This window comes from Eptesicus fuscus, chromosome 4 (assembly GCF_027574615.1).
Source record: "Eptesicus fuscus isolate TK198812 chromosome 4, DD_ASM_mEF_20220401, whole genome shotgun sequence".
In the NCBI taxonomy this organism is placed as follows: domain Eukaryota; kingdom Metazoa; phylum Chordata; class Mammalia; order Chiroptera; family Vespertilionidae; genus Eptesicus; species Eptesicus fuscus.
The window spans coordinates 25,576,374-25,601,068 of NC_072476.1; the positions used below are offsets into that span (position 1 = coordinate 25,576,374).

The window sequence follows — 24,695 nt, forward strand, 5'->3', positions numbered from 1 at the left end:
GATTTTTCATTCTTTTCCAAAATATTTGTGTATTATCAAATACTCTCATTTCTTAATTTTATTAGAGATTTAACTTAGAATTGTTCTACTTTATTACACCTTGAGAGGTATAATAAAATTATTATCATTAATATACTACTTAAAAACAAAGAAACAAAAAACCCTCTTATTTGCAACTGCTAATATCTGTGAATCAGGTTTTTCTTGATATTGTGCAATCAAGATAAAACTAATTTGACTGCCCCAGTCTTCCATGATTTAAAGTTTGTGTTCATCAGAAGAGCTTCATTGTAAATGTTATGAATTTGAACTTTTAAAATACATTGATAGAATAAAATACTGCTTTAATCTGTTTCTCATATTGCAGATTTACATAAAGTTTCATTTAGAAAAATGTTCTTTTGCTAAAAAGTATTTTAAGCCATGTATTATGATCTATAACGTTTCTTTTGTTATAGAAATTCTTAATTTCCAATGCTGTCGTTTGACTATTGACCTGCGAGTTCCCCACGTTGGGCTGCCAGTTGCACGTGTACTTCCCCTCCCCTCCCCCCGCAATGTCCCTGGATGGGCGCCAGTTGCTAGTGTCCCATGTTGGGCTGCCAGTTGCGAGTGTAAACCCCCCACCCACGTCCCGCGTGGTTCAGGGTTCAGGTTCAGGGTTCGGGCTCTGAAGGAGGCTGCACACAAATGAAAGAGACTAGATAAGAGAATATTAATTTGGGAATTGGGGGCCAGGCGGAAGCCCAGGAGAGGACTCCGCTTTGCTCTGGCCTTGCCATCCCTTTTATTCAGGTTTGGGATCTACCCATAGCCCTTAGGCAGGCAATTCCAGTAATAGCTCGATGATAGCCCATCAGCAAGGATTTACATGAGACTAAAAGGTGGAAGTTGCTTCAGCTACCATTGTCTCAACTAAACAATGGGTGTATGGCTCTGACCCTTGCCAGAGCCTCAAGGTTGACCAGCCTTCCAGGTTCCTTGTCCACCTCTTTCTGCTAGTGAAGTCAATGGGCAGCTTCCAACAGACCTTTTTAAAAACAATCATTGTATTTGAGAAGTAAAATAATGGAAGATCCATTACAAAGTAGAAATTAATGAAGTTGAGTATATTCAACTCCACACTGTGTTTTAAGAGTTTTATTTATTTCTTCCTGTGCATTGTGCTAAGAGTTAAGATCTTGGCTCTATGACTTGATCTCTTTTGTTTCAGTTTGCTCCATAAAATGAGGAAAATAATAGTGTCTAACTTAGGATTACTGTGAATATAAAGTGCACCATTGTACCAGTTCCTGTAAACAATTTAGCACAGTGCCTGTCACAAAAGTAAGTGCTCATAAAACTTATTATTTTAAAACAAGGCTGAGCCCAGCTGTAGTGGCTTAATTGGTTGAGTGTTGTCCTGTGCACAGAAAGGGTGCCAGTAGGATTCTTGGTCAGGGCACGTATCTGGGTTGCGTGTTTGATCTTCAGTTGGAGTGCGTAAGGAAGGCAACCAATCAGTGTTTCTCACATCGATGTTTTTCTCTCTCCCTTCCTCTCTCTAAGCATGTTGTTCGTGAGGATTAAAACAAACAAACAATGGTTTAGATTATATCTTTTCCCCTCATCCTACCTAATAATGAACAAATATGCAAATTGACCGCACTTCGCTAAGCCCAAGCCACGCCCACCTACCAAGCCACACCCACCTACCAATCAGGAAGAGTATGCAAATTACCCCAACAACGATGGCGGCTAATTTGCATATCAAGACAGTGTAGAAAGAAGCCAAGAGCTGCAGAAGGGAGCAAAGCTGCGGAGAAGCAAGCAAGCCGGCGGGAGGAAAAGGAGGAGCGGAGGTGGGGCCGGGGGAGAAGGGAGAAAAGCAGGCTGGCTGGCGGAGAAGGCGGGGTGGGGGAGAAGGAAGGAGTGGAGGCGGGGCCGGGGGAGAAGGGAGGAGCGGAGGGGGGCCAGGGAAGAAGGCGGAGCGGGGGACAAGGGAGGAGAGCAGGCAGGGTGGGGTAGAGTGCAGCAGGAAACACTGTTGCAGGATTTTTTCTGCAACGGGAACGCTAGTTTAACATGTCACAACTGCCCAGGTGGCGTGGCTCAGTGATTGAGCGTTGACCTATGAAACAGGAGATCATGGTTCAATTCCTGGTCAGAGTACATGCCCAGGTGGCATGCCCAGTAGGGGGCTTGCAGGAGGCAGCTGATCAATGATTCTCATCATAGAAGTTTCTATCCCTCTCCCTCTTCCTTCCTCTCTGAAATCAATAAAAATATCTTAAAAAACACGTTAACTATTTTCTCATGTCATAACTCTACTATTAATGTAACAATGTCAAGTGTCCTGTGTCTTTGCCACTATTGGGCATGCTCTTTGTTTTAGACCTTTATCAATTTGATACATGAAAATGTCATCTCATTATTTTGTTTTGCATTTCCCCCCAACCATAAGCAAGGTATAATGGTTTTCACATTTTTAACTGTTTGCATTTCTTCTCTTGAGTTTTGCCTGTATATATCTTAGAGTTTTTTATGTTGATATAGACAAATGCTTTATATCTTTAAAGAATAGGAATATCTCCTTATACTTGATGCTAATATTTTTGCAATTTTAGTTCTGTTTTATTGATTTTTGTAGTGAATACATTTTTTAAGTGTATAAAAATTTATTTTCTTTGTAATTTTAAAATATGTTTTAAGTTTACAAGGGCATTTCTCATTCTGATATCAGATGAATGTGTATTTCTAATTTCTTTTTAGTTTTGAAAAAAATTCCTTAATCGTCTAGAATGTAGTGTATCTCTACATTAGATGAGTCTGTAACCTAATTTTTGTACAGATCTATGTTAATGAACATTTGTATTCTTTCTGGATATTACCTGCTTATACCTTCATGTTTTCTGCCTTCTGGGTTGTCTTTTTGTACCTTATTGGTAAGCAGGAGGATTTTATTTTATTTCAAAATCTTTATTGTTGAGAGTATTACAGATGTATAGTAAAGCAGCTTGGGTGGGGCAGGGTCTCAGAGACTCACTAGGGCCAGGCGAACAGTGTGAGCCAGGTTGATGGAAACTCAGATATGGCATCTATCAGTTGTTTTTTTTGGCGGGGAAGGTCTTTTGTCTGGAAAAAATCTGCCCTATCCCATACCCCAGTTCTTGTCCTGATTCTTTCTTCCTCCCATTGCACCCCTCCACACGGATCCTGCCCAACCCCAGACCTTCACCATTCTATTGTCTGTTTCCATGGGTTATGCATATATGCATATAAATTCTTTGGTTAATCTTCCTGCTCCCCCTACCCCCTTCCCTCTGAGATTCGTCGGTCTGCTCCATGTTTCCATGCCTCTGGTTTTATTTTTATTCAACAGTTTATTTTGTTCATTAGATTTGTTCATTTATTTTGATTTTTAGATTAAATTGTTGATAGATACGTATTGATTGCATTTTATTGTTTGGTCTTCTTACTTCTTAAAGAAGACCCTTTAACATTTCATGTATTACTAGTTTGGTGATAATGAACTCCTTTAGCTTTTGCTTGTCTGTGAAGCTCTTTATCTGACCTTCATTTCTAAATGATAGCTTTGCTGAGTAGAGCAATGTTGGTTGTAGGTCCTGCCTTTTCATCACTTTGAATATTTCTTGCCATCTTCTTTTTTGGCCTGCAAAGTTTCTGTTGAGAAATAAGTCGACAGTCCTATGGATGCCCTCCTGTAGGTAACTAACTGCTTTTCTCTTGCTACTTATAAGAGTCTCTCTTTGCTTTTAACCTTTTGCATTTTAATTATATGTTTTGGTGTGGGCCTCTTTGGGTTTCTCTTGTTTGGGACTCTCTGTGCTTCCTGGACTTGTATGTCTATTTCTTCCACCAGGTGAGGGAAGTTTTCTGTCATTATTTCTTCAAATAGGTTTTCAATTTCTTGCTCCCTGACTACTTCTTCTGGCACCCCTATGATGCAAATGTTGGTATGCTTGATGTTGTCCCAGAGGTTCCTTACACTATCTTTATATTTTTGGATTCTTTTTGCTGTTTGGGTGTTTTTTTTTGCTTCCTCATATTCCAAATCTTCATGTCCTCTACTCTACTGTTGATTCCCTGTAAATTACTCTTCATTTCAGATAGTGCCTACTTCATTTCTGACTGGTCCTTTTTTATGTCGTTGATGTTCTCTCTAAGTTCCTTGATGTTGTCACTAAGTTCCTTGAAAATGTTATTCCTTGAAGATCTCATCAAGTTTCTTGAGCATCCTTATAACTATTGTTTTAATCTCTGTATCTGGTAGTTTGCTTGTTTCCATTTCACATAGTTCTTTTTCTGGAGATTTCTTCTGTTTTTTCATTTGCCACATTTTTCTTTGTCTCCACATTTTGGCTGTTCCCTGTGTTTATTTCTATGTATTAGGTAGAGCTTCTATGTCTCCTGGAATTGGTAGTGTGGCCTGGTGTAATAGGTGTCCTGTAGGGCTTCCCAGTGGCTCAGCCTCCCCAGTCACCTGAGTTGGGCACTATAGGTGCACTCCTGTGTGGGCTATGTGTACTCTCCCATTGCAGTTGACCCTTGCTTGCTGTTGGCCTCACTGGAAGGGATTGACCCCCAGGCCAGTGGGCAGTGCGGACCAGCAGCTACTACAGTGGGAGAGTTGCTGTGCAGGAGACACCCCTATGGAGCAGGACTTGCTTCAATGGGGCTTTGGTGCTCTGCAAACCTGCCTCTTGAATGTGTGTTGGTAGTGGATGTGGTAGGGTTGTAATCAGGCATGGTCTGAAGTTGACTGAGGTGCACTGGCTTTGGGGCCTCCTGGAGGGTGCAAAGTCAGCTATTGCCTGAGCCCTGCCTGGGGCCACCTGGCATGTGGTACAGAGTGATCTGCAGATGGCTGCTACTTGTGTGGGGCTTGGAGGTGCCCAGGAGAGGCCAAGCTGTGAACCAAGGCAGGCTTCTGCTAGTGCTGGGCCTGGGCCTCTTATTGAGAGTTCTAGGACATGCTGAGGCCAGCTGCTAATTGTTTGAGAGGTTTTAGAAAAGTCTGAAGCCTGAGCCAGGACAAGCTATTCATATGGAAAGACCACTGCAAACAGCTTGGGTGGGGTGAGGTCTCAGGGAGTCACGAGGGCCAGGCGAACAGTGTGAGACAGGTTGATAGAAACTCAGATGTGGCACCTGTCAATCGGTTCTTTGTCAGGGGAGGTCTCAGCATAGGACAGTGACGTTTGCCAGCACTTTAGTCTAGGAGAAAGCTGCCCCTGAGTTCTTATTTTGATGCCAGACAAGGTGGTTACTCCCCCTGTGTCCCTGGATCCTTTCAAGCTGCTGCCTTAGCACTGGAGTTCGGAGGGAGTGGGTCTGAGGAAGTCCATGCACCAGCCCTTTAAGAGGAACACCTTGGACTCCCACAGCCTCTGTGTCCACTCAGCCACAATTCCTGCTGGTTTTTACAGCCTGAACCTAGGGAGAGCTCTCTTCCTGACACTGGCACCCTGGGCTGGTGGTTTTAGTGTGGGGCTGGGACCACACTTGCTCTTCACAGGAGGCGTACTCAGCCAAGGTGTCCTTCCCTTAAAAAAAACACCACATGTGGGTTTTGGACCAGCCTGTTCCGTGCCTCCACCCCTCCTACCATTCTCAATGTGGTTTCTTCTTGAATTCTCTAGTTGTAGGGCTTCCATTCAGCCAGATTTCAGACAGTTTTGAATGATGGTTGTTCTGTGGTTAGTTGTATTTTTTAATGTGGTTGTGGGAGGATGTTAGTGCCATGTTTAACTATGCCCCCATCTTGATTGAGTAGGAGGATTTTAGATACATTAGTTAATCCTTTGTTATATGTATTATACATATTTTCTCCTAGTATCTCACTTTTCTTTTAATTTTGTTTATCTTTATTCATATAGGTTAAACTTAAAAAAAACGTTTAAAATCCTTTTTTTAATTTTTCAATTACAGTTGACATACAATAAATAGTATATTAGTTTCATGTGTATACAACAGTGATTAGACATTGTATATCTTACTAAGTGATCATCCCGATAAACCTTGTACCCACCTGATAACATACATAGTTATGAGAATAGCATTCACTGTGTTGCCTGTGCTGTACTTTATATCCCTGTGATTATTCTGTAACAACAGTTTGTACTTCTTAATCCTTTTACCTTTTCCACCCATTCCCTCAAACCCCCACCCATCTGGCAACTGTCAAAATGTTCTCTGCATCCATGAGTCTGTTTCTGTTCTGCTTCCTCCTTTTTTTGTTGTTTTTTAGATTGAATTGTTGATAGGTATGCATTATAGATATGCATTTATTGCCATTTTATTCATATTTTTCATCTTTTTTTTCCTTCTTTTTAAAGAAGACCCTTTAACATTTCATGTAATACTTGTTTGGTGGTGATGAACTCCTTTAGCTTTTTCTTGTGTGGGAAGCTCTTTTTTTTTTTTACTTGGAAATTTTACTTTATTCACAAACGTTGTGCTATAAACAAAGATGCAATTCTACCCCTTTAAAATATTATAATCCATAATTTCCAGAAAAAAACACTTACATAGTTTTAATCTTTCTGCATAAAACTGTATTATGGGATGAGTAAAATACAGAATGGTTGAACAACAAATACATATCTATCAACAAGTGAATCTAAAAATCAAGTGAATAAAAAATCTGATGAACAGAATAAACTGGTGAATATAATAGAATCAGGGGCATAGTAAGGGAGTGGACTGACAATTCTCGGGGGGAAAGGGGTGTGGGGAGTGCGGGAAGAGACTGGACAAAAATCGTATACCTATGGATGAGGACAGTGGGGGGCGGTTAGGGCAGAGAGTGGGGTGGGAACTGGGTGGAGGGGAGCTATGGGGGGAAAAAAGAGGAACAATTGTAATAATCTGAACAATAAAGATTTATTTAAAAAAAATACAGAATGGTCTAAGACAGTGATGGCGAACCTATGACACGCGTGTCAGCACTGACACACGTAGCCATTTCTGATGACACGCGGCCCCTGAGGTGGCCGCATGCCGAGGATGAAACATTTGCTGCTCCTGAGGATGAAACATTTGCGAAATAATGTTTTTTCCTCAAAGTGACACACTACCCGAGTTATGCTCAGGTTTTTGGCGAAGTTTGACACACCAAGCTCAAAAGGTTGCCCATCACTGGTGTAAGACATAAAAACAAAACTTACTCATCATGAATGCCCTAGTGACAAATGGAAATAAAAATTGAGACTCACACTCCTTAATGTAATAATCCAAGAAATGGAAACATGGATAATTTTGGACAGGTAAATGCTTCACAATAAAGTCTTACATAGATAAGTCTTATTACATAGTATAGTTTATAATTGTGATTGTTTAGGATTGCTCTTAGAGGCTAATGTTTATGCTGATTTCAAAAAATAAGTCATCGTAAAAAGTCTTTAGACTTTTTTACCAATGAAAATGTGTAGATACTGATCTGGTCTTATCATTCAGACCAATTACTAAAATAGTAAATGCATGAAAATAATTTAAAATAAAAACACAATTGCCATGTGACTATCTGACTTACAAAATTATAATTCTCCCTAAAGTCAGACTGTATTGCTCCTCGATAGTTACTTTAAATTTGAGTTTTTCATAGCCAAGACAATATAGACAAAATATTTAACCAAAGAGTTCAAAATAAAATCATGCCAATTATCTATCACTTTATATGTAGTAATTACTTTTTTAAATCCTTTAAGTTTTATCTAGGAGGATAATCACTCTGCAAGCATCATAACTAAGTCACAAGGAACTTCAAAAGTTAAAAAAAATCCCTGAGAAGTGAGAAAAAATGTTCTAAAAAAAACAGAAGTGACAGTCCTGCACCCTTTGAATAATCTTTAACATAGCACAAGCTTTTATTAACAGTCAGCAATCAAATGTATTCCAATCCTGGATAATTGCTGCCTCTGATGATCTGATCTTTTTATAATGAAACTATAAGTGCAATATCTTTGAGAATCAGATAAATAGGGTCTCTGGTTTTATTATCATATTTACATTTTGTCAAGTCCAGGGACAGCCAGCTAAGATATGTATATTCCAATAAAGACCAAAGTAATAGCTGCCAGCAGAAGAAGAGTCTCCATTTCCTCCACTGATCTTCACCCAAATAGTAAAAGCAATACAGTTGCAACTGAGTTTACTATTATCAATGGCACTCTCATTACGGTTCTTACAGATTGAATAAGGTTTATTAGCTGAGATTTAATTCTTGGCTCCTCTCCAAATCTGCCAATTCCCTGGTCTGTTCCCCAGCCAGTGTTCTTGAGGAAACGCTCCTCGTGCCGCACGGCAATGGTGTTGACGCAGAGCAGGACCACCTGCAGCAGTGAGTACAGGGTGAATGCCATGGTCACCGGGAGCCACCCCAAGGCGTAGCAGACTCCTCTGCAGCCACCTCAGGGATCGTGGCGGTGTGTGGGAAGCTCTTTATCTGTCCTTCGATTCTAAATGATAGCTTTGCTGGGTAGAGCAGTGGTCAGCAAACTGTGGCTCGCGAGCCACATGCGGCTCTTTGGCCCCTTACGTGTGGCTCTTCCACAAAATACCATGTGCGGATGCGCATGTACAGTGCGATTGAAACTTCGTGGCCCATGCCCAGAAGTCGGTTTTCGGCCTGGGCGAGTCTATTTTGAAGAAGTGGCATTAGAACACTCAAGGGACCAAAGAGCCGCATGTGGCTCGTGAGCCGCGGTTTGCCGCCCACTGGGGTAGAGTAATATTGGTTGTAAGTCCTTGCTTTTCATCACTTTAAATAGTTTCTTTAAAATACATTTTTATTGATTTCAAAGAGGAAGGGGGAGAGAGAGAGAGAGAAACACCAGTGATGAGAGATAATCACTGATTGGCTGCCTTCACCCAATGGGGTTCAAGCCTGAAACCGGGGTGTGTGCCCTGACCGGAAACCGAAACCTGGTTCATAGGTCGATGCTCAATCACTGAGCCATTCTGATCGTATTCATCACTTTGAATATTTCTTTTTTTTTTTTTAATATATTTTATTGATTTTTCACAGAGAGGAAGAGAGAGGGACAGAGAGTTAGAAACATCGATGATAGAGAAACATCGATCAGCTGCCTCTTGCACACCCCCTACTGGGGATGTGCACATGCCCCTGACCGGAATCGAACCTGGGACCCTGCAGTCCGCAGGCCGATGCTCTATCCACTGAGCCAAACCGGTTTCGGCACTTTGAATATTTCTTGCCACACGCTTCTGGCCTGCAAAGTTTCTGTTGAGAAATCAGCTGACAGTCTTATGGGAGTTTCCTTGTAGGTAACTTTTTTTTCTCTTGCTACTTATAAGAGTCTCTCTTTGTCTTTAACCTTTTGCATTTTAATTACGATGGGCCTCTTTGTGTTTCTCTTGTTTGGGACGCTCTGTACTTTCTGGGCTTATATGTCTATTTTTTTCACCAGGTGAGGGAAGTTTTCTGTCATTATTTCTTCAAATAGATTTTTAGTTTTTTTCTTTCTCTCTTCTCCTTCTTGTACCCACATGATGCGAACATTGTATGCTTGAAGTTGTCCCAGAGGCTCCTTACACTGTCTTCATATTTTGGATACTTTTTTCTTTTTGCAGTTCTGATTGGGTGTTTTTTGCTTCCTTATATTCCAAATCACCAATTCGATTCTTAGCTTCATCTACTCTACTGTAAATTATTACAGTAATTTATTAATGTAAATTATTAATTTCTGTAATTTATTAAATTATTAATTTCCTGTAAATTATTAATTTCAATTAGTGTAACCTTCATTCTGACTGATTTTTTATGCTGTTGAAGTTCTCACTAAGTTCCTTGAGCATCCTTATAGCAATTGTTTTGAATTCTGTATCTGGTAGTTTGTGTGCTTCCATTTCATTTAGTTCTTTTCCTGGAAATTTCTCCTGTTCTTTCCTTTGAGACCTGTTTCTTTGTCTCCACATTTTCTGTGCTTCTATGTATTAGGTAGTGCTGCTGTGTTTCCCAGACGAGGTAGAGTGGCCTTGTGTAATAGGTCTCTTGTATGGCCCAGTGGTACAGTCTCCCCAGGCACCTAAGCTGGGCACTCCTGGTATACTCCTGTGTGGGCTGTGTGCCATGTCCTGTTGTAGTTAAGCTTTGATTGCTGTTGGTGTCACTGTGAGGGATTGTCCCCCAGGCCAGTTGGTTGCGAGAACCTGCTTCGACTACAGCAAAGGAGTTGCTGTACAGGGACTGACCCTACAGAGTAGGACTTGCTTCAGTGGGGCTTTGGTGCTCACCGAGCCCACCCCTTGAGTGTGTTGCTCTTATAGGTATTAGGGTTGTAATCAAGAATGGTCTGAAGCTGTGCTGGCTCTGGGGCCTCCTGGGAATTGCAAGGTCAGCCACCACTTGTGTCTCACCTGGGGCTACTGGGCATGAGCTACAGAGGTATCTGCAGATGGCTACTCCTTGTGCTGGGTTTGGAGGTGCCCAGGAGAGGCCATGCTACTAACCAAGTCTGGCTGCTGCTAGTGTCAGGCCTGGAGCCATTTAGCAAGAGGTACAGGGTATAAACAGAGATTTTAGGAAAGTTCAAGGCATGAGTAAAGAGAGGTCATTTGTATGGAAAAGTCACTGGAAACAGCTAGGGTGGGCCCCCAAGTTGGAGGGGCAGTTTCAGGGAATCACCAGGGTGGTGTGAACAGTGTGAGTCAGGTTGATGGAGACTCAGATATGGAGCCTGTCTGCCAGGGGGGATGGGGTCTCAGGAAAGGAATAATGGCCTCTGCCAGCACTTTTGTGTGGCTTAAAGCTGTGCCCCCAGCTCTCCAATGCCAGAAAATTCAGTTTCTTCCCATATGTTTCTGGTTCCTTTCAAGCTGCTGAGCCAGCGCTGGAGCTCCAAGGGAGAGAGTCTTAAGTACGTGCATGGGCTCTTTAAGAGGAACTGACTGGGACTCCAGGAGCCCTCAGGCTCAGCCAGAATTGCTGCGGGTTTTTGTAGTCAGAAGTTATGGGGACTTCTCTTACTGGTTCTAGAACTCCAGGCTGGGAGGCCTGGTATGGAGCTGGGAACTCTTGCTTCTCAGGAGGGACCTCCACAGCCGAGATATCTCTCCCAATTTTAAACTGCCACACGTGGGTGTGGGACCAGCTGGTTTCTATCTCAGACTATACCAGTCTTGATGTGGCTTCTTTAAATCCCTAGTTGTAGGACTTCCATTCAGTTAGATTTCAGGTGGTTCTGAATAATGGTTCTGTAGGTGTAATTTTGATGTGGTTGTGAGAAGACTCGAGTACCATACTTATCTACACCACCATTTTGACCCCATATAGTTTAAACATTATGTGGTTCTTTGATTTATTTGTAGCTTTTGGAAGTTTTTTTTTAATCTTGTGCAAAATCTACCATTCCAAATATTGTTTTAAAGATACTGAAATTTGTTTTCATATCTCTTTTAATTTGTGTGGAATTTACTTTTGTACCTATTGTGAGGTAGGGATCTTGTCTTTTTTTTCTTTTCTCTAAATTGATAGTTTTTTTGCCAATTTCCATTTGTTAAGTATTTCCTTATATACCTAAGGCCTCTTGCTGGATTCTCAGTTCTGTTCCACTGATAATTTGTTTATGTTTCCATACAATTCCATGACCACCGTCCCCTTCTCCCCTGTGGCTTTATATAATAAGTTTGATACCTGATAGGGCAAATATTCTCATTTTCAAAAACTTCCTGGCTGTTTTCATGTATTTACTGTTTCAGGAGAATTTTAAAATTCATTTTAATGAGTTCTGAAAAAACCCCATGAGATTTTCATTAGAATTGTACTGGATTTATAAATGAATTTTGGAAGGAGTTATTCTTCACTTAAATCTTCCCATTAAAGAACAAAAATATTGTATATTTCTATTTCTTTTGGAGTTGCTAATCTGATGTGATTTTAATCTATATGCCCATTGTGGTTTTATTTTGTATGTGATTTATGTAGTGCTAAAAGTTGAGAAATTTTATGATAGTATTTCAGTTGGGGATCCGAGGACTATTAGAATTCTCTTCAGTCAACAGCCACATATTTTCAATTCTGTAGGGTCCCTGAGAGAGATTTGTATTTAATATTGTACCGACAAATGAAAAACCCCAATACTTTGCATTTTATTCTTAATTAGGTCTTGGGTACCAAACTCTTTTAAGACGAAGGCTAGAATGAGCCCAGTTGCTCATGTGGAGATGCTCTTTTTAAAATGTAGTAAAGTAACAGGCTATGAGATGTAACCTCTACTCCTCCCCAATTCTCAAACAGCTAGATCTTTCCTTGTGATGTGAATAATGCCTGCTCTAATTAATTTCTATCAGTGCTCAGGGCCATGTAACCAGAGAGAACCCATTTGCTCTGGCTGACTGCTGATCTGACCTTGGCCACCTGCCTCAGGCCTTTTCTGCCCAAGTAGTAGGTTTGGCCCTCGCTCTCACTTGGAGAGGGAAAAGCCCTCTCTTAAAGGCTTCTCATACCACTTCAGTCACAGAAAGAAGCAGAAAAGTGAGCCTAGGCCTGTGTGCTAACCTTTTAGTGGTGATTCTACCCAGTAGCACACAGGTCCAATAAGTACTCTGAAATTTGTCCTCTTCTGGAGTTTTGATTGCTCACTTCTCAAGACTACAAAAAGTTTCAGCCATTCTCAGAAGCATTCTCTCTTGGGTTGTTGCTTGTCTCAAATTAACCAGAAAGAGGTGGAGTAAAAACTGGCTTGTTGAGTATTGCACATAACCCATATTTTTTTCTTAACTATGCATAACCCTGAAGTGAATAACTTATTACTTGTGAGACAATTCTTCCCTTGCTTAATGGTTCATGACAAGTTCTTAATTTTCCTCCTATCACTTTGTTCCTTCTCAGTTTTCTTTACTGGCTTATCCTCCAGTACCTGCCCATTAAATGTTGATGTACCCGGAATCAGCCGTACACTCTTGGCAGTCTTCTTTCCTAGTCACATCCATGTTGATGGATTCACTTATGGATGAATTAAAAATTTATATTCAAGCCTGGATGTCTTTTAGCTCTAGTTCTTTATTTTTTTCCGGTCCCAGCCCACAACTGCCCGCCTTAGCTCTAGTTCTGTATATTTAATTGCCACCTGGACATTTCTACTTGGGTGTCTCAGAAGTACTATAAATTTAACATATCCAAGATGTTTTCTATCTCAAGTGAAAAGCATAATCATCCAAGCAATTGTGCAAGTCAGACACTTGGGAGTTGTCCTTGGAAGTTTCTTAACCCTCCCCTACCTCACCAGTTCCAATGGATTTTTTTTAACCTTTTTTTGTTCTGATTTGTAACACACATACAGAAAAGTCATTGAGCTTTGTATATGTGTGCGTGTGTGTGTGTGTGTGTGTGTGTGTACACGTTTTTAAAAAAACTTTTGCTGAAATAATTACAAAGCATAACCCTTGCAACCGACATTCAGGTCATCAAACAGGTGATTGTCAGGACTCCAGAAAGCCCTCCTCAAATTCCCTTCTTTTGAAGAGTAACCTGTGTCTTGATTTTATGATAATTACTTTCTTATTTTTCTACCTAAGGTTGCATTCAAACTTGTTAATTTAATTTTGCCTACTTTTTCAACTTTATATAAATGGAACCATATAGTTTATTTATTTATTTTTGGAACCATATAGTTTATATCCTTTACTCTGGCTCCTTTCACTCAACATTATTTTGTGAAATTTATTGTTGTTTTATGGAGCTGTAGTTTGTCATTGCTGAATATTCTGTTATATGAGTATATCAATTCATTTATTCTTTTTTTGGGGATGGACATTTAAATTATTTTCACTTTGCAGCAATTATGAATACTACTGTGAACATTTTTGTGTATTTTCAATTTTTGTTGGTAATGCCAGACTGTTTTCCAAAGTGGTTGCACTAGTTTAGATTCCTGCTAATAATATACTATAAGAATTCCTGTTTTTCTGCCTCATTGCCAAGCATTAGAATTATCAATCTGTCAAATTTTCTTAATCTCCTGATATATATGTAATGGATTTTTATGTGTAATTGAGGTATATTTTTATAATACAGTACAGTGCAAAAATCTTAAAATATTGATGACTTTTTTACATATACATTACTGTTACCCAGATGAAGATAGAGAACATTTCCATCACCCCAGAAAGTTCACTCATGCTCCTTTCCAATCAGAAACTGTTATTCTGTCGTATTCTTTTGTTGTTGTTAATCCTCACCTGAGGATATTTTTTTCCATTGATTATTTATTTATTTATTTATTTAGAGTGGAAGGGAGGGAGGGAGGGGGAGAGAGAAAAACATCAATGTGAGATAGAGATATCAATTGTTTGCCTCCACACATGCCCGAGTGCCCCAGGAATGAACCTGCAACTCCGGTGTGCCTTGACTGGGAATCAAACCTGCAATCCTTTGGTGTGAGGGTCAATGATGTACCAACTGAGCCACACCAGTCAGGGCTTGACATACTGTTTTGACTTCTACCTCTATAAATTTGTTTTGCCTTTTCTTGGACTTCATGAAAATGGGTTCATAAGAACATGTGCTCTTTTGTGTTTGGCTTTTTTTGCTCAGCATACTGGTTTTGTTTGTTTTTGCAGTGCATCCAGGTTGTTGGTTTTATCAGTTATTCTTTTATTTATTTTTAAAAATTCGTGCAAAGGGGTCCCTCAGCCCAGCCTGCACCCTCTCCAATCTGGGAGCCCTCGGGGGATCTCTGAGTGCTGGATCGGGCCTAAACCGGCAGTGGGACATCCCTCTCACAATCCGGGACTGCTGGCTCCTAACCACTCGCCTGCCTGCCAGCCTGATCGCCCCCTAACTACTCCACTGCCAGCCTTATTAAATCCTAACTGCTCCTCTGCTGGCCTGATTGCCCCCAACGGCACTCCCCTGCCGGCCTGGTCGCCCAACTACCCTCCACTGCTGGCCTGTTCGCCCAAACTGCCCTCCCCTACCATCCATCTTGTGGCGACGTGAGGGTGTCGCGAAAGGGCGCGAGGGCCATCTAGGCTTTTATTAGTATAGATGTGGCGACGTGAGGGTGTCGCAAAAGGGCGCGAGGGCCATCTAGGCTTTTATTAGTATAGATTGCTTAGTTCCATTATGTGGTTGTCATTTTCTTTTGACTATTTCTAGGTTTTGGCTATTATGATTTAAGCTGCTATAAATAGTGTCATACAAATATGTGTGTGAATGTATATATACATATATGTGTGTGTGTGTATACTCGGTTCTCTTGTGTATATATTGAGGAGTGGATTTTTAGGTCATAGGGTAGGTGTTTAATTTTATTTGTAACTATAGAACAATTTCCCAAAAATGGTTTGGTTTTAATTTGCATTTCCTGTTTACTGGTGATGTTGAGCTGCATGTCATATATTTATTAGCCTTTGAAAGGTTTATTAAAGTCTCATGAAAGTCTTTTGCCCATTTTTCTACCTGGTGTTCTGTCTTGGTCTTATTCATTTGTATTATAGACATCCTTTTCCACTGTGGCTTGCCTTGCCTTTCATTTTCTTGAATGTATCTTTTGGTTAACAGAAATTCTTAATTTTAATGAAGGAAAATATGTCAAATTGTTTTCTTTATAATTAGAACATTTTGTATCCTGGTGATAAATATATATTCTATGTGGAATTTTAATGGTGTGAGACAGGGGTCAATTTAATTCTTTTCCTATAAGACTATCCAGTTATTTTAGCACCACCACTTATTGAAAAGACCATTCTCCCTTTTTCTGTAGAGTCACTTTAGTTATATATCGGCTGATTGTATATATACAAGGATTTGTCTGGGCTCCCTGTTCCATTCTTCTGTTTGACCATCCATGTGCTAATGTACCACTGTCTTAAATTCTCTATTCCAATAGTTCTCCGGAGACCCTTTTAGAGGGTCTTCGAGGTCAAAACTATTTTCATAATAGTAATAAGATGTTATTTGTCATACTTACTCTCATTCTTTCATGCACGTGCAATAGGTTTTCCAGAGGCTGCATGATATGTGATACTGAAACAGATTGACTCCAGAAGCAAATATGAGAATCCAGCTATCTATTATTAAGCCAGATCTTAAAAAGATTTACAAAAATGTAAAATAGTTCCTCTCTTCTAACTGCATTTTTTGTTTTGAAAAAGTTTTTTATAAGAAACTAGTGGCCCGGTGCATTAAATTCATGCACAGGGCGGGGGGTGACCTCAGCCCGCCTGCACCCTCTCCAATCTGGGACCCCTCAGGGCAGTTGGACATGCCCCTCACAATCTGGGACCGTTGGCTCCTAACCACTCACCTGCCTGCCTGCCTAATCACCCCCAACTGCCTCCCTTCTGGCCTGATCACCCCTAACTGCCCTCTCTTTCCAGCCTGGTCGCCCCTAACTGCCCTCCCCTTCCGGCCTGGTCACCCCCAACTGCCCTCCCTTGCAGGCCTGGTCCCCCGCAACTGCCCTCCCCTGCAGGCCTGGTCCCCTCCAATTGCCCTCCCCTGCAGGCCTGATCTGCCCTCCCCTGCCAGCCATCTTGTGGTGGCCATCTTGTGTCTACATGGGGGCAGCCATCTTTGACCACATGGGGGTGGCCATATTGTGTGTTGGAGTGATGGTCAATTTGCATATTACCTCTATTATATAGGATATCCACAAAGTATCTACCACATAGGTCATAGATATAGATTATCTCCATCACCCCCAAATTCCTCCTATCCTCTTCCCAGTGAATACCTTCTTCTCCAATGGTAACCACTTTTCTGATCTCTATGGATGAGTTTTAACTGTTTTTTTGTTTTTTAATCCTTGCCCAAATGATATTTTTTTCCATTGATTTTAACCCTTTGCACTCGCTTGCTTTTTTTCTCTATTCCTTTATTCTAATGCTAACCGTGTCGAGTCACACTTGACATCCGAGTGCAAAAGGTTAAGAGAGTGGAAGGGGAGAGAGGTGGGAAGGGAGAGAGAGAAGCTGAGAGACAGAGAGGGCAAGAGAGAGACATCAACATCGATGGACATGAAAGAGACACTCTAATTGGTTGCTGCAACTGAGGTACATGCCCCTGACCTGAATTGAACCTGAGACCCTTTGGTCCACTGGCCAATGCTCTAACCCTGAGCTGTATGTTACATCCCTGCAACTTTTTATAACTGGCAATTTGAACATCTTAATACCTTCCCCTTTCCCACCTGCCCAACTCCCTTCTCTTTGACAACCATCGAAATGTTTTCTAGCCCTAGCCAGTTTGGCTCAGTGGTTAGAGTGTTGGCCTGCAGACCAAAGGGTCCCAGGTTCAATTCCAGTCAAGGGCTTGTACCTTGAATGCAGGCTCCTCCCTGGCCCGGGCCCTGGTCGGGCTTGTGCAAGAGGCAACCAATTGATGTGTTTCTCTTACATGGATGTTTCTCTTTGTCTTTTCCTCTTCCACTTTCCCTAAAAATCAATGGAAAAATATACTTGGGTGAGGATTAACAACCAAAAATAAATAAATAAAAATAAATGTTTTCTGTATCTATGAGTTTGTTCTTGTTTTATTTGTTCATTTATTTTGTTTTTAGAATTTACATATAAGTGAAATCACTTGGCATTTGTTTTTCTCTGACCCATTTCACTTAGCATAATACCCTCTGGATCCATCTATGTTGCAGAAGGCAAGATATCATTCTTTTTTATGGTCGATTAATATCCCATTACATATATGTACCACATCTTTTTTATTCATTTGTCCATCATTGGATACTTAGGTTGCTTTCATATCTTGGCCATTGTAAATAATGCTGAAATGAACATAGGGATGCATATGTATTTTTGATTTAGTGTTTTGGGTTTCTTCAGATAAATACCCAGAAGTGGAATTGCTGGGTACTTCATTTTCTCTTTAAGTTATAGTCTTTGTTTTAAAGTCTGTTTTGTTTGATATAAGTATTGCTACTCCAGCTATTTTGTTTGTTTCCATTTTCCTGAAATATCTTTTTCCATCCCTTTACTTTAAATCTATTTGTTTCTGTTATCTGAAGTGGGTCTCTCGTAGGCAGCAGCATATGGATGAGTCTTGTTTTTTTATTCCTTCAGTTACCCTGTGTATTAGGATTGGAGTATTCATTTAAAGTAATTATTGATAGGTATGTAGTTATTACCATTTTACTTACACTTTTGGCCTTTTTCTTTTTAAAGAAGTCCCTTCAACATTTATTGTAATACTGGTTTGATGGTAATGAACTCCTTTAGCATTTTCTTGTGTGGGAAGCTCTTGGTTTGTCCTTCGATTCTAAATGATAGCTTTGCTGGTAGAGTAATCTTGGTTATAGGTGCTTTTTTTTTTTTTTTTATCACTTTGAATGTTTCATGCCAATCTCTTCTGGCCTGCAAAGTTTCTGTTGAGAAATCAGCTGATAGTTTTATGGGAACTCTCTTGTAGATAACTAATTGCTTTCCTCTTGCTGCTTATAAGATTCTCTCTTTGTCTTTAACCTTTTGCATTTTAATTATGATGTGTCTTGATGTGAGCCTCTTTGGGTTCATCTTGTTTGGGATTCTCTGTGCTTCCTGGGCTTGTATGTTTATTTTCTTTGCCAGATTAGGGTTAGGGTTAGTTTTTAGTCATTTTTTAGTAGGTTTTCAAATCCTTACTCTCTCTCTTCTCCTTCTGGTACCCCTATGATCCACATGTTGGTATGCTTGATGTTGTCCCAGAGGCCCTTTAAACTATCCTTTTTTTTTTCTTTTTTCTTTTTGCTGTTCTGATTGGGTGTTTTCAACCCTCTTGTCCAGGCGTCCTCAAACTACAGCCCGCGGGCCACATGCAGGTGTTTTTGTCATTTTGTTTTTTTACTTCAAAATAAGATATGTGCAGTGTGCATAGGAATTGGTTCATATATTTTTTTTAAACTATAGTCCGGCCCTCCAACGTCTGAGGGACAGTGAACTGGCCCCCTGTTTAAAAAGTTTGAGGACCCCTGCGTCTTTCAAATCAGTGATTTGATCCTCTGCCTTGTAGAAACTACTGTTAATTCCCTGCATTGTATTCTTCATTTCAGTTATTGTATTCTTCACTTTTTATTGGTTCTTTTTTTATGTTTTCTATCTCCATTTTTCTGTTATTTTCTGTCTCTGTATTTCTCACTGGGTTGATCTACTCTTCCCCTAAGTTCATTGAACATCCTTATGGTATAACCAGTGTTTTGAACTCTGCATCTGATAGATTGCTTGTCTCCATTTTGCTTAAATATTTTTCTGGAGTTTCGTTCTGTTCTTTTATTTGGGACATATTTCTTTATCTCTGCACGATGTCTGCCTCTCTGTTTTTGTTTGTTTGTTTGTTTGTTTGTTTTTAATATTAGGTAGAGCTGCTATGTCGCCAGTCTTAGTAGAGTGGCCTTATATAAGTTGTCCTGTCGGGCCCAGTGGCACTGTCTTCTTGGTGACCTGATCCAGGTTCTCCAGGTGTGTCCCTTGTGTATGTTCTGTGAGCCCTCCTGTTGTAGTTGAGCCTTAATTGCTATTGGGGCATCAATGGGAGGGATTGACTCTCAGGCTGATTGGCTTTGATTACAGCCAAAATGCTGTTGTGCAGGGGCTGACCCAGGAACAGGATTTGCTGAAGCAGGGCTCTGGTGCCTGCTGAGTCTGCCCTATGGATGTGTCATTTGTGGAGTTGGTTGGGTAGTGTTTGGTGTAATCTGAAGCTGACCTTTGGGTGTGTTGGTTCTGGGGCTTCTTGGCAGGAGTTCTGGTGTAAGTCAGGGTCAGCTGCTGTTTGTGCCCTGCCAAGGGCCAACTGTTAATGAGCTACAAAGGGATTTGCAGATGGTTGCCTTTTCTGCTGGGGTTGGGTGTGCCTGATAGAGGGCTGAACTGTAAACCAAGGCTGGCTGCCCCTGGTGCTGGGCTTGGGGCTGCTTATGAAGAGGTACGGGCACGCCAAGGGTAGGCGCTGCTCTTTTGGGGTTTGTGGACCTTTGAGAGATATTAGTAAAGTCTGCAGCATGAGCCAAGACAGGCCATTTATATGAAAAAGCCCCTGGAAGTGGCTTGGGTGAGCCAGCAAGTTGGTTGGGATAGGTCCTCAGAATCACTAGAGCTAGGGGAATGGTGTTAGACAAGTTGATGAAGACTCAGACCTGATACCTGCCTGTGCCTGCAGGCTAGGTAGGGGGAGGAGCAATGGCTTCTGCCAGTCTGGGAGAAAGCTGCCCCTCTAACCCTCGCCCTAAAGCCAGACAGTTCAGTTCCTCCCTATGTGTCCCAGCTGTGCTTCCCCAGGACTGGAGCTTAGAGCAAGTGAGTCTATTAGTGAGGAAGTCCATGTGTTGGTCCTCTAACAGGAATGCCTGGGTCCCCAGAAGCCCCCCCATCTCACTCAGCCACAATTTTCACTAGTTTTGACAGCCAGAAGTTATGGGGATTTCTCTTTTGGGCCTGGAGCCCTGGGCTGGGGAGCCTGGTGAAGGTCTGGGACCCCTCGTTCCTCAGGGGTCCCCTGCGGCGGAGATATCCCTCCCAATTTTTAACCACCATACATGGGTGAGGTATCAGCCTGTTTCATGTCTCCGCCCCTCCTACCAGCACTGATTACTGTCTTGAAAAAGAGTGACTTAGAATTGCTTTCACATTCCAAAATTACCCACAGTAGACCTCTCAGAGTTGTGTTTTGATTGGTAATATATGCTACTGTGAATATGGCTTTGTTTTGTTATTTTTTTAGCCATGGAATAAAGATCTAATATTTCATTGATATTAGCTAGGCTAATCTCTGAGCCATGTGTTTAGTAACTTTTCAAGTTTAAATTTACTTGAACATCAGTAAGTCTGAGGTTGTAATCAGAACTTTTTGATATTCCAAAGATAATATTTTTGTTCAGTTTGTTAATCGAAAGCTAGATAGCTTTTTAAAATTTATTGTTGACAGTATTACAGATGTCCCCCATTTTTCCCCTGTTTGCCCCCACCAAACAGCCTCTGCCCCACCTCAGGCCTTCACCATACTATTGTCTGTGTCATTGGAGTATGCATATATTCTTTGGTTAATCCTTTCATATACCCTCCACTCTCCCTCCCTTCTCCCTCCCTTCTGAGATCTGTCATTTGTTCCATGCATCCATGCCTCTGGAGCTAATTTGTTCATGACTTTATTTTCATCAGATTCCACATACAGGTGAGATCATGTGATATTCATCTTTCTCTAACTGACTTATTTTGCTTAGAATAATAATTTTCAGGTCCATACTTGTTGCAAAGGGTAAGAGCTCCTTTTTTACAGGCATATAGTATTCCATTATGTAAATGTACCACAGCTTTTTTTATTCACTTACCTTCTGATGGGCACTTGGGCTGTTTCCACAACTTAGCTATTATAGTAACACTGCTGTGAACGTAGGGGTGCATATATTCTTTCTGATGGGTGTTTCAGGATTCTTCAGATATATTCCCAGAAGTGGGATTGTTGGGTGAAATGGCAGTCATGTTTTTAATTTTTTGAGGACTCCATACTGTATTCCACAATGGCTGCACCAATCTGCAGTGTGCTAGGGTTCCCTTTTCTCTATATCCTTGCCAGCACTTGTTGTTTGTTGATTTATAGATGGTAGCCATTTTGGCAGGTGTGAGGTGGTACCTCATTATAGTTTTAATTTGAATCTCTCTGATGATAAGTGACATTGAGCATGTTTTCATGTCTATTGGCCATCTGTATGTCCTCTTTGGAGAACTATCTATTTAGGTCCTCTGTTTATTTTTTTAATTGGATTGTTTGGTGTGGGGTTTTTTTATGTTAAGTTGTATGACTTTTTATAAAATTTGGATAGTAACCTCTTATCAGATGTACCATTAGCGAATATCTCCCCTTGAGGAGGATTGTCTTTTCATTTTGTTGATTTCCTTTGCTATGCAAAAACTTTTCAGTTTGATGTAGTCCCATTTGTTTATTTTTTTTCTTTTGTTTCTCTTGCCTGAAGAGGTATATAAAAATATATATAACTTTTATTTGTTATAAAATAAAAGCAATGTCAGAGAGTTCACTGCCTATGTTTTTTCCTAGGAGTCTTATGGTCTTGGGCTTTCATTTAAGTCTTCAATCTATTTTTAGTTTTTTCTTGTATCCTAGAGACCTGGTGCATGGATATGTGCACCGGTAGGGTCCCTTGGCCTGGTCTGTGCCCTCTCACAATCTGGGAACCCTTGGGGGATGTTGGACTGCTGGTTTCGCCCAATCCCCACAGGCCAGGCCAAGGGACCCCACTGGAGCATGAATCCGTGCACTGGGCCTCTAGTATGCATATAAGATCTTTGGTTAATCACTTCCTGCCCTTCCCTTCCTTTCCCCTCCCTGTAAGATTCATCAGTCTGTTCCATGTTTCCATGCCTGTGCATTGAGCATCTGCCCCCTGGTGGTCAGTGCGCATCATAGCTACTGGTTGAATGGTTGCTTAGGCTTTTATATATACAGATATACAGGTTGTGTGTGTGTGTATGTATGTGTGTGTGTGTATATATATATATATATATATATATATATATATATGGTGTAAGAAGGTGGTCTAGTTTCATTATTTTTGCATGTATATGTTCAGTTTTCCCAGCACCATTTATTGAATAGACTCTTTTTACCCCATTGTATATTCTTGCCTCCTTCATCATATATATATTTTTTTGTTTTTGTTTTTTTTAATTTCTTTATTGATTAAGGTGTCACATATTTGTCCTCATCCCCCCATTCCCATCCCACACCCTCTCCCCATGGATGCCCCAACCCCCTGTTGAACTTAACCGTTGGATAGGCTCATATGCATGCAAACAAGTCCTTTGGTTGATCTCTCCCCCCTCCCCCAATCCTCCCCTATCCTCCCTCTGAGGCCCGATAGTCCGATCGATGCCTCCTTGTTTCTGGTTCTGTTCTTGTTCATCAGTCTATGTTGTTCATCATTTCCCCTAGATGAGCGAGATCATGTGTCACTAGAGATATACTTATAAGAACTGAATGTGAGACGAGCAATAATAGTTATGCTGACAGGCAAATGAATCAGTCTGTAGTGAGTTTCTTTCTGGACCAACAGTTCTTTAGAGACCCAATTTCAATGTCCACCAGTTCCTTATGTGTACATGTCAGCACTGACCCCTCAGCTCTGGATGGTGGACAAATGGTGGTAACGGAGGTCCGACTCCCTCTGGTTTGGTCTCGGCCAGACCCAGGGGCACGGCTTCACCCGGACTCAGGGGCACGTGGCCTCACCCAGACCCAGGGGCGCGTGGCCTCTCCCAGACCCAGGGGCGCGTGGCCTCACCCGGACCTAGGTGCGCGAGACCTCACCCGGATCCAGGGACACATGGCCTCACCCGGACCCGGGGGCGCGTGGCCTCTCCCAGACCCAGGGGCGCGTGGCCTCACCCGGACTTAGGTGCGCGAGGCCTAGGGACACATGGCCTCTCCCAGACCCAGGGGCGTGTGGCCTCACCCGGACCCGGGACCCAGCCTCACCCGGATCCAGGGACACATGGCCTCATCTGGACCCGGGGGCGTGTGGCCTCTCTCAGACCCAGGGGCGCGTGGCCTCACCCGGACCTAGGTGCGCGAGGCCTCACCCGGATCCAGGGACACATGGCCTCACCCGGACCCAGGGGCGCGTGGCCTCTCCCAGACCCAGGGGCGCGTGGCCTCACCCGGACCCGGGACCCAGCCCCTTCATCATGTATTAATTGGCCATATAGACAAAGGTTTACTTCTGGGCTCTCTATTCTTTTTCATTGACCTATATGTCTGTTTTTATGCTAATATCATGCCGCTTTGATTACTAGACCCTTGTAGTATAGTTTTATATCTGGTAGCCTGAAACCTCTTTGTTCTTTTTTAAGATTGATGTCACTATTCAGGGTCTTTTGTGGTTCTATATACATTTTAGGATTATTTATTCTAGTTCTGTGAAATACACCATTGGTATTTTGAGAGAGATTGTTTTGGGTAGTATGGACATTTTAATGATGTTAAATTCTTCCTATTCATGAGCACCATATATGCTTCTATATATTTGTATCTTCAGTTTCTTTTTTTAGTATCATATAATTTTCCAAGTACAGTGTTTTACCTCTTTGGCTAAATTTCTTTACTTATAATTTTTTATGCAATTGTAAATAGGATTGTTTCCTTAATTTTTCTTTCTGATAATTCATTAGTATAAAAAAATCCAACTCACTTCTGAATATTTATTTTGTATCCTGCTACTTTACTGAATTCATTTATCAGTTCTAGCAGTTTTTTGGTGAAATCTTTAGGGTTCTTTATATATCATATCATGTCATCTGTAAATAATGGACAGTTTTACTTATATATTTCCAATTTGGATGCCTTTTATTTCTTCTTGTCCTGTTGTTGTGGCTAGAATTTCCAATACAATGTTGAATAAAAGCGGTGAAAGTGTACATCTCTGTCCTGTTCCTGATCTTAAGGGAAATGCTTTAGTTTTTCCCAATGAGTATGATGTTAATTTGGGTTTCTTAGATATTGCCTTTATTTTATTGACATATGTTTCCTCTATTCCCACGTTGCTGAGAGTTTTTATTGTAAACTAGAGGCCCAATGCACGAAGATTTGTGCAAGAATGGGCCTTCCTTCCCCTGGCTGTGGCACCGCCTTTGCTCTGGCTGGAGCCGCCTTTCTGCTCCGGCCTAGGGCCACCTTTCAGCCTTCCTACACTGCCCAGAGGCCCAGAGCGGCTGGGGTGTTGCGGAACACCTGT

The 24,695-nt window shown here is 41.3% G+C and overlaps 2 protein-coding genes across 5 annotated transcripts in view; one reads left to right on the forward strand and one right to left on the reverse strand.

Annotated features, from left to right (window-relative positions):
* Positions 1-24,695, forward strand: part of VKORC1L1 (vitamin K epoxide reductase complex subunit 1 like 1) — a 65,282-nt gene that overhangs the window by 12,989 nt on the left and 27,598 nt on the right. The window lies entirely within an intron of this gene.
* Positions 8,100-8,363, reverse strand: LOC103286065 (immediate early response 3-interacting protein 1-like). Its single transcript, XM_054714802.1, has one exon. It carries the CDS (start codon positions 8,361-8,363, stop codon positions 8,115-8,117), a length of 249 nt encoding a protein of 82 aa, XP_054570777.1. The 3' UTR covers positions 8,100-8,114.

Bases quoted from the DNA above. Each gene is read 5' to 3' on its own strand.
- LOC103286065 (XM_054714802.1), bottom strand. From the start codon at position 8,363: ATGGCATTCACCCTGTACTCACTGCTGCAGGTGGTCCTGCTCTGCGTC.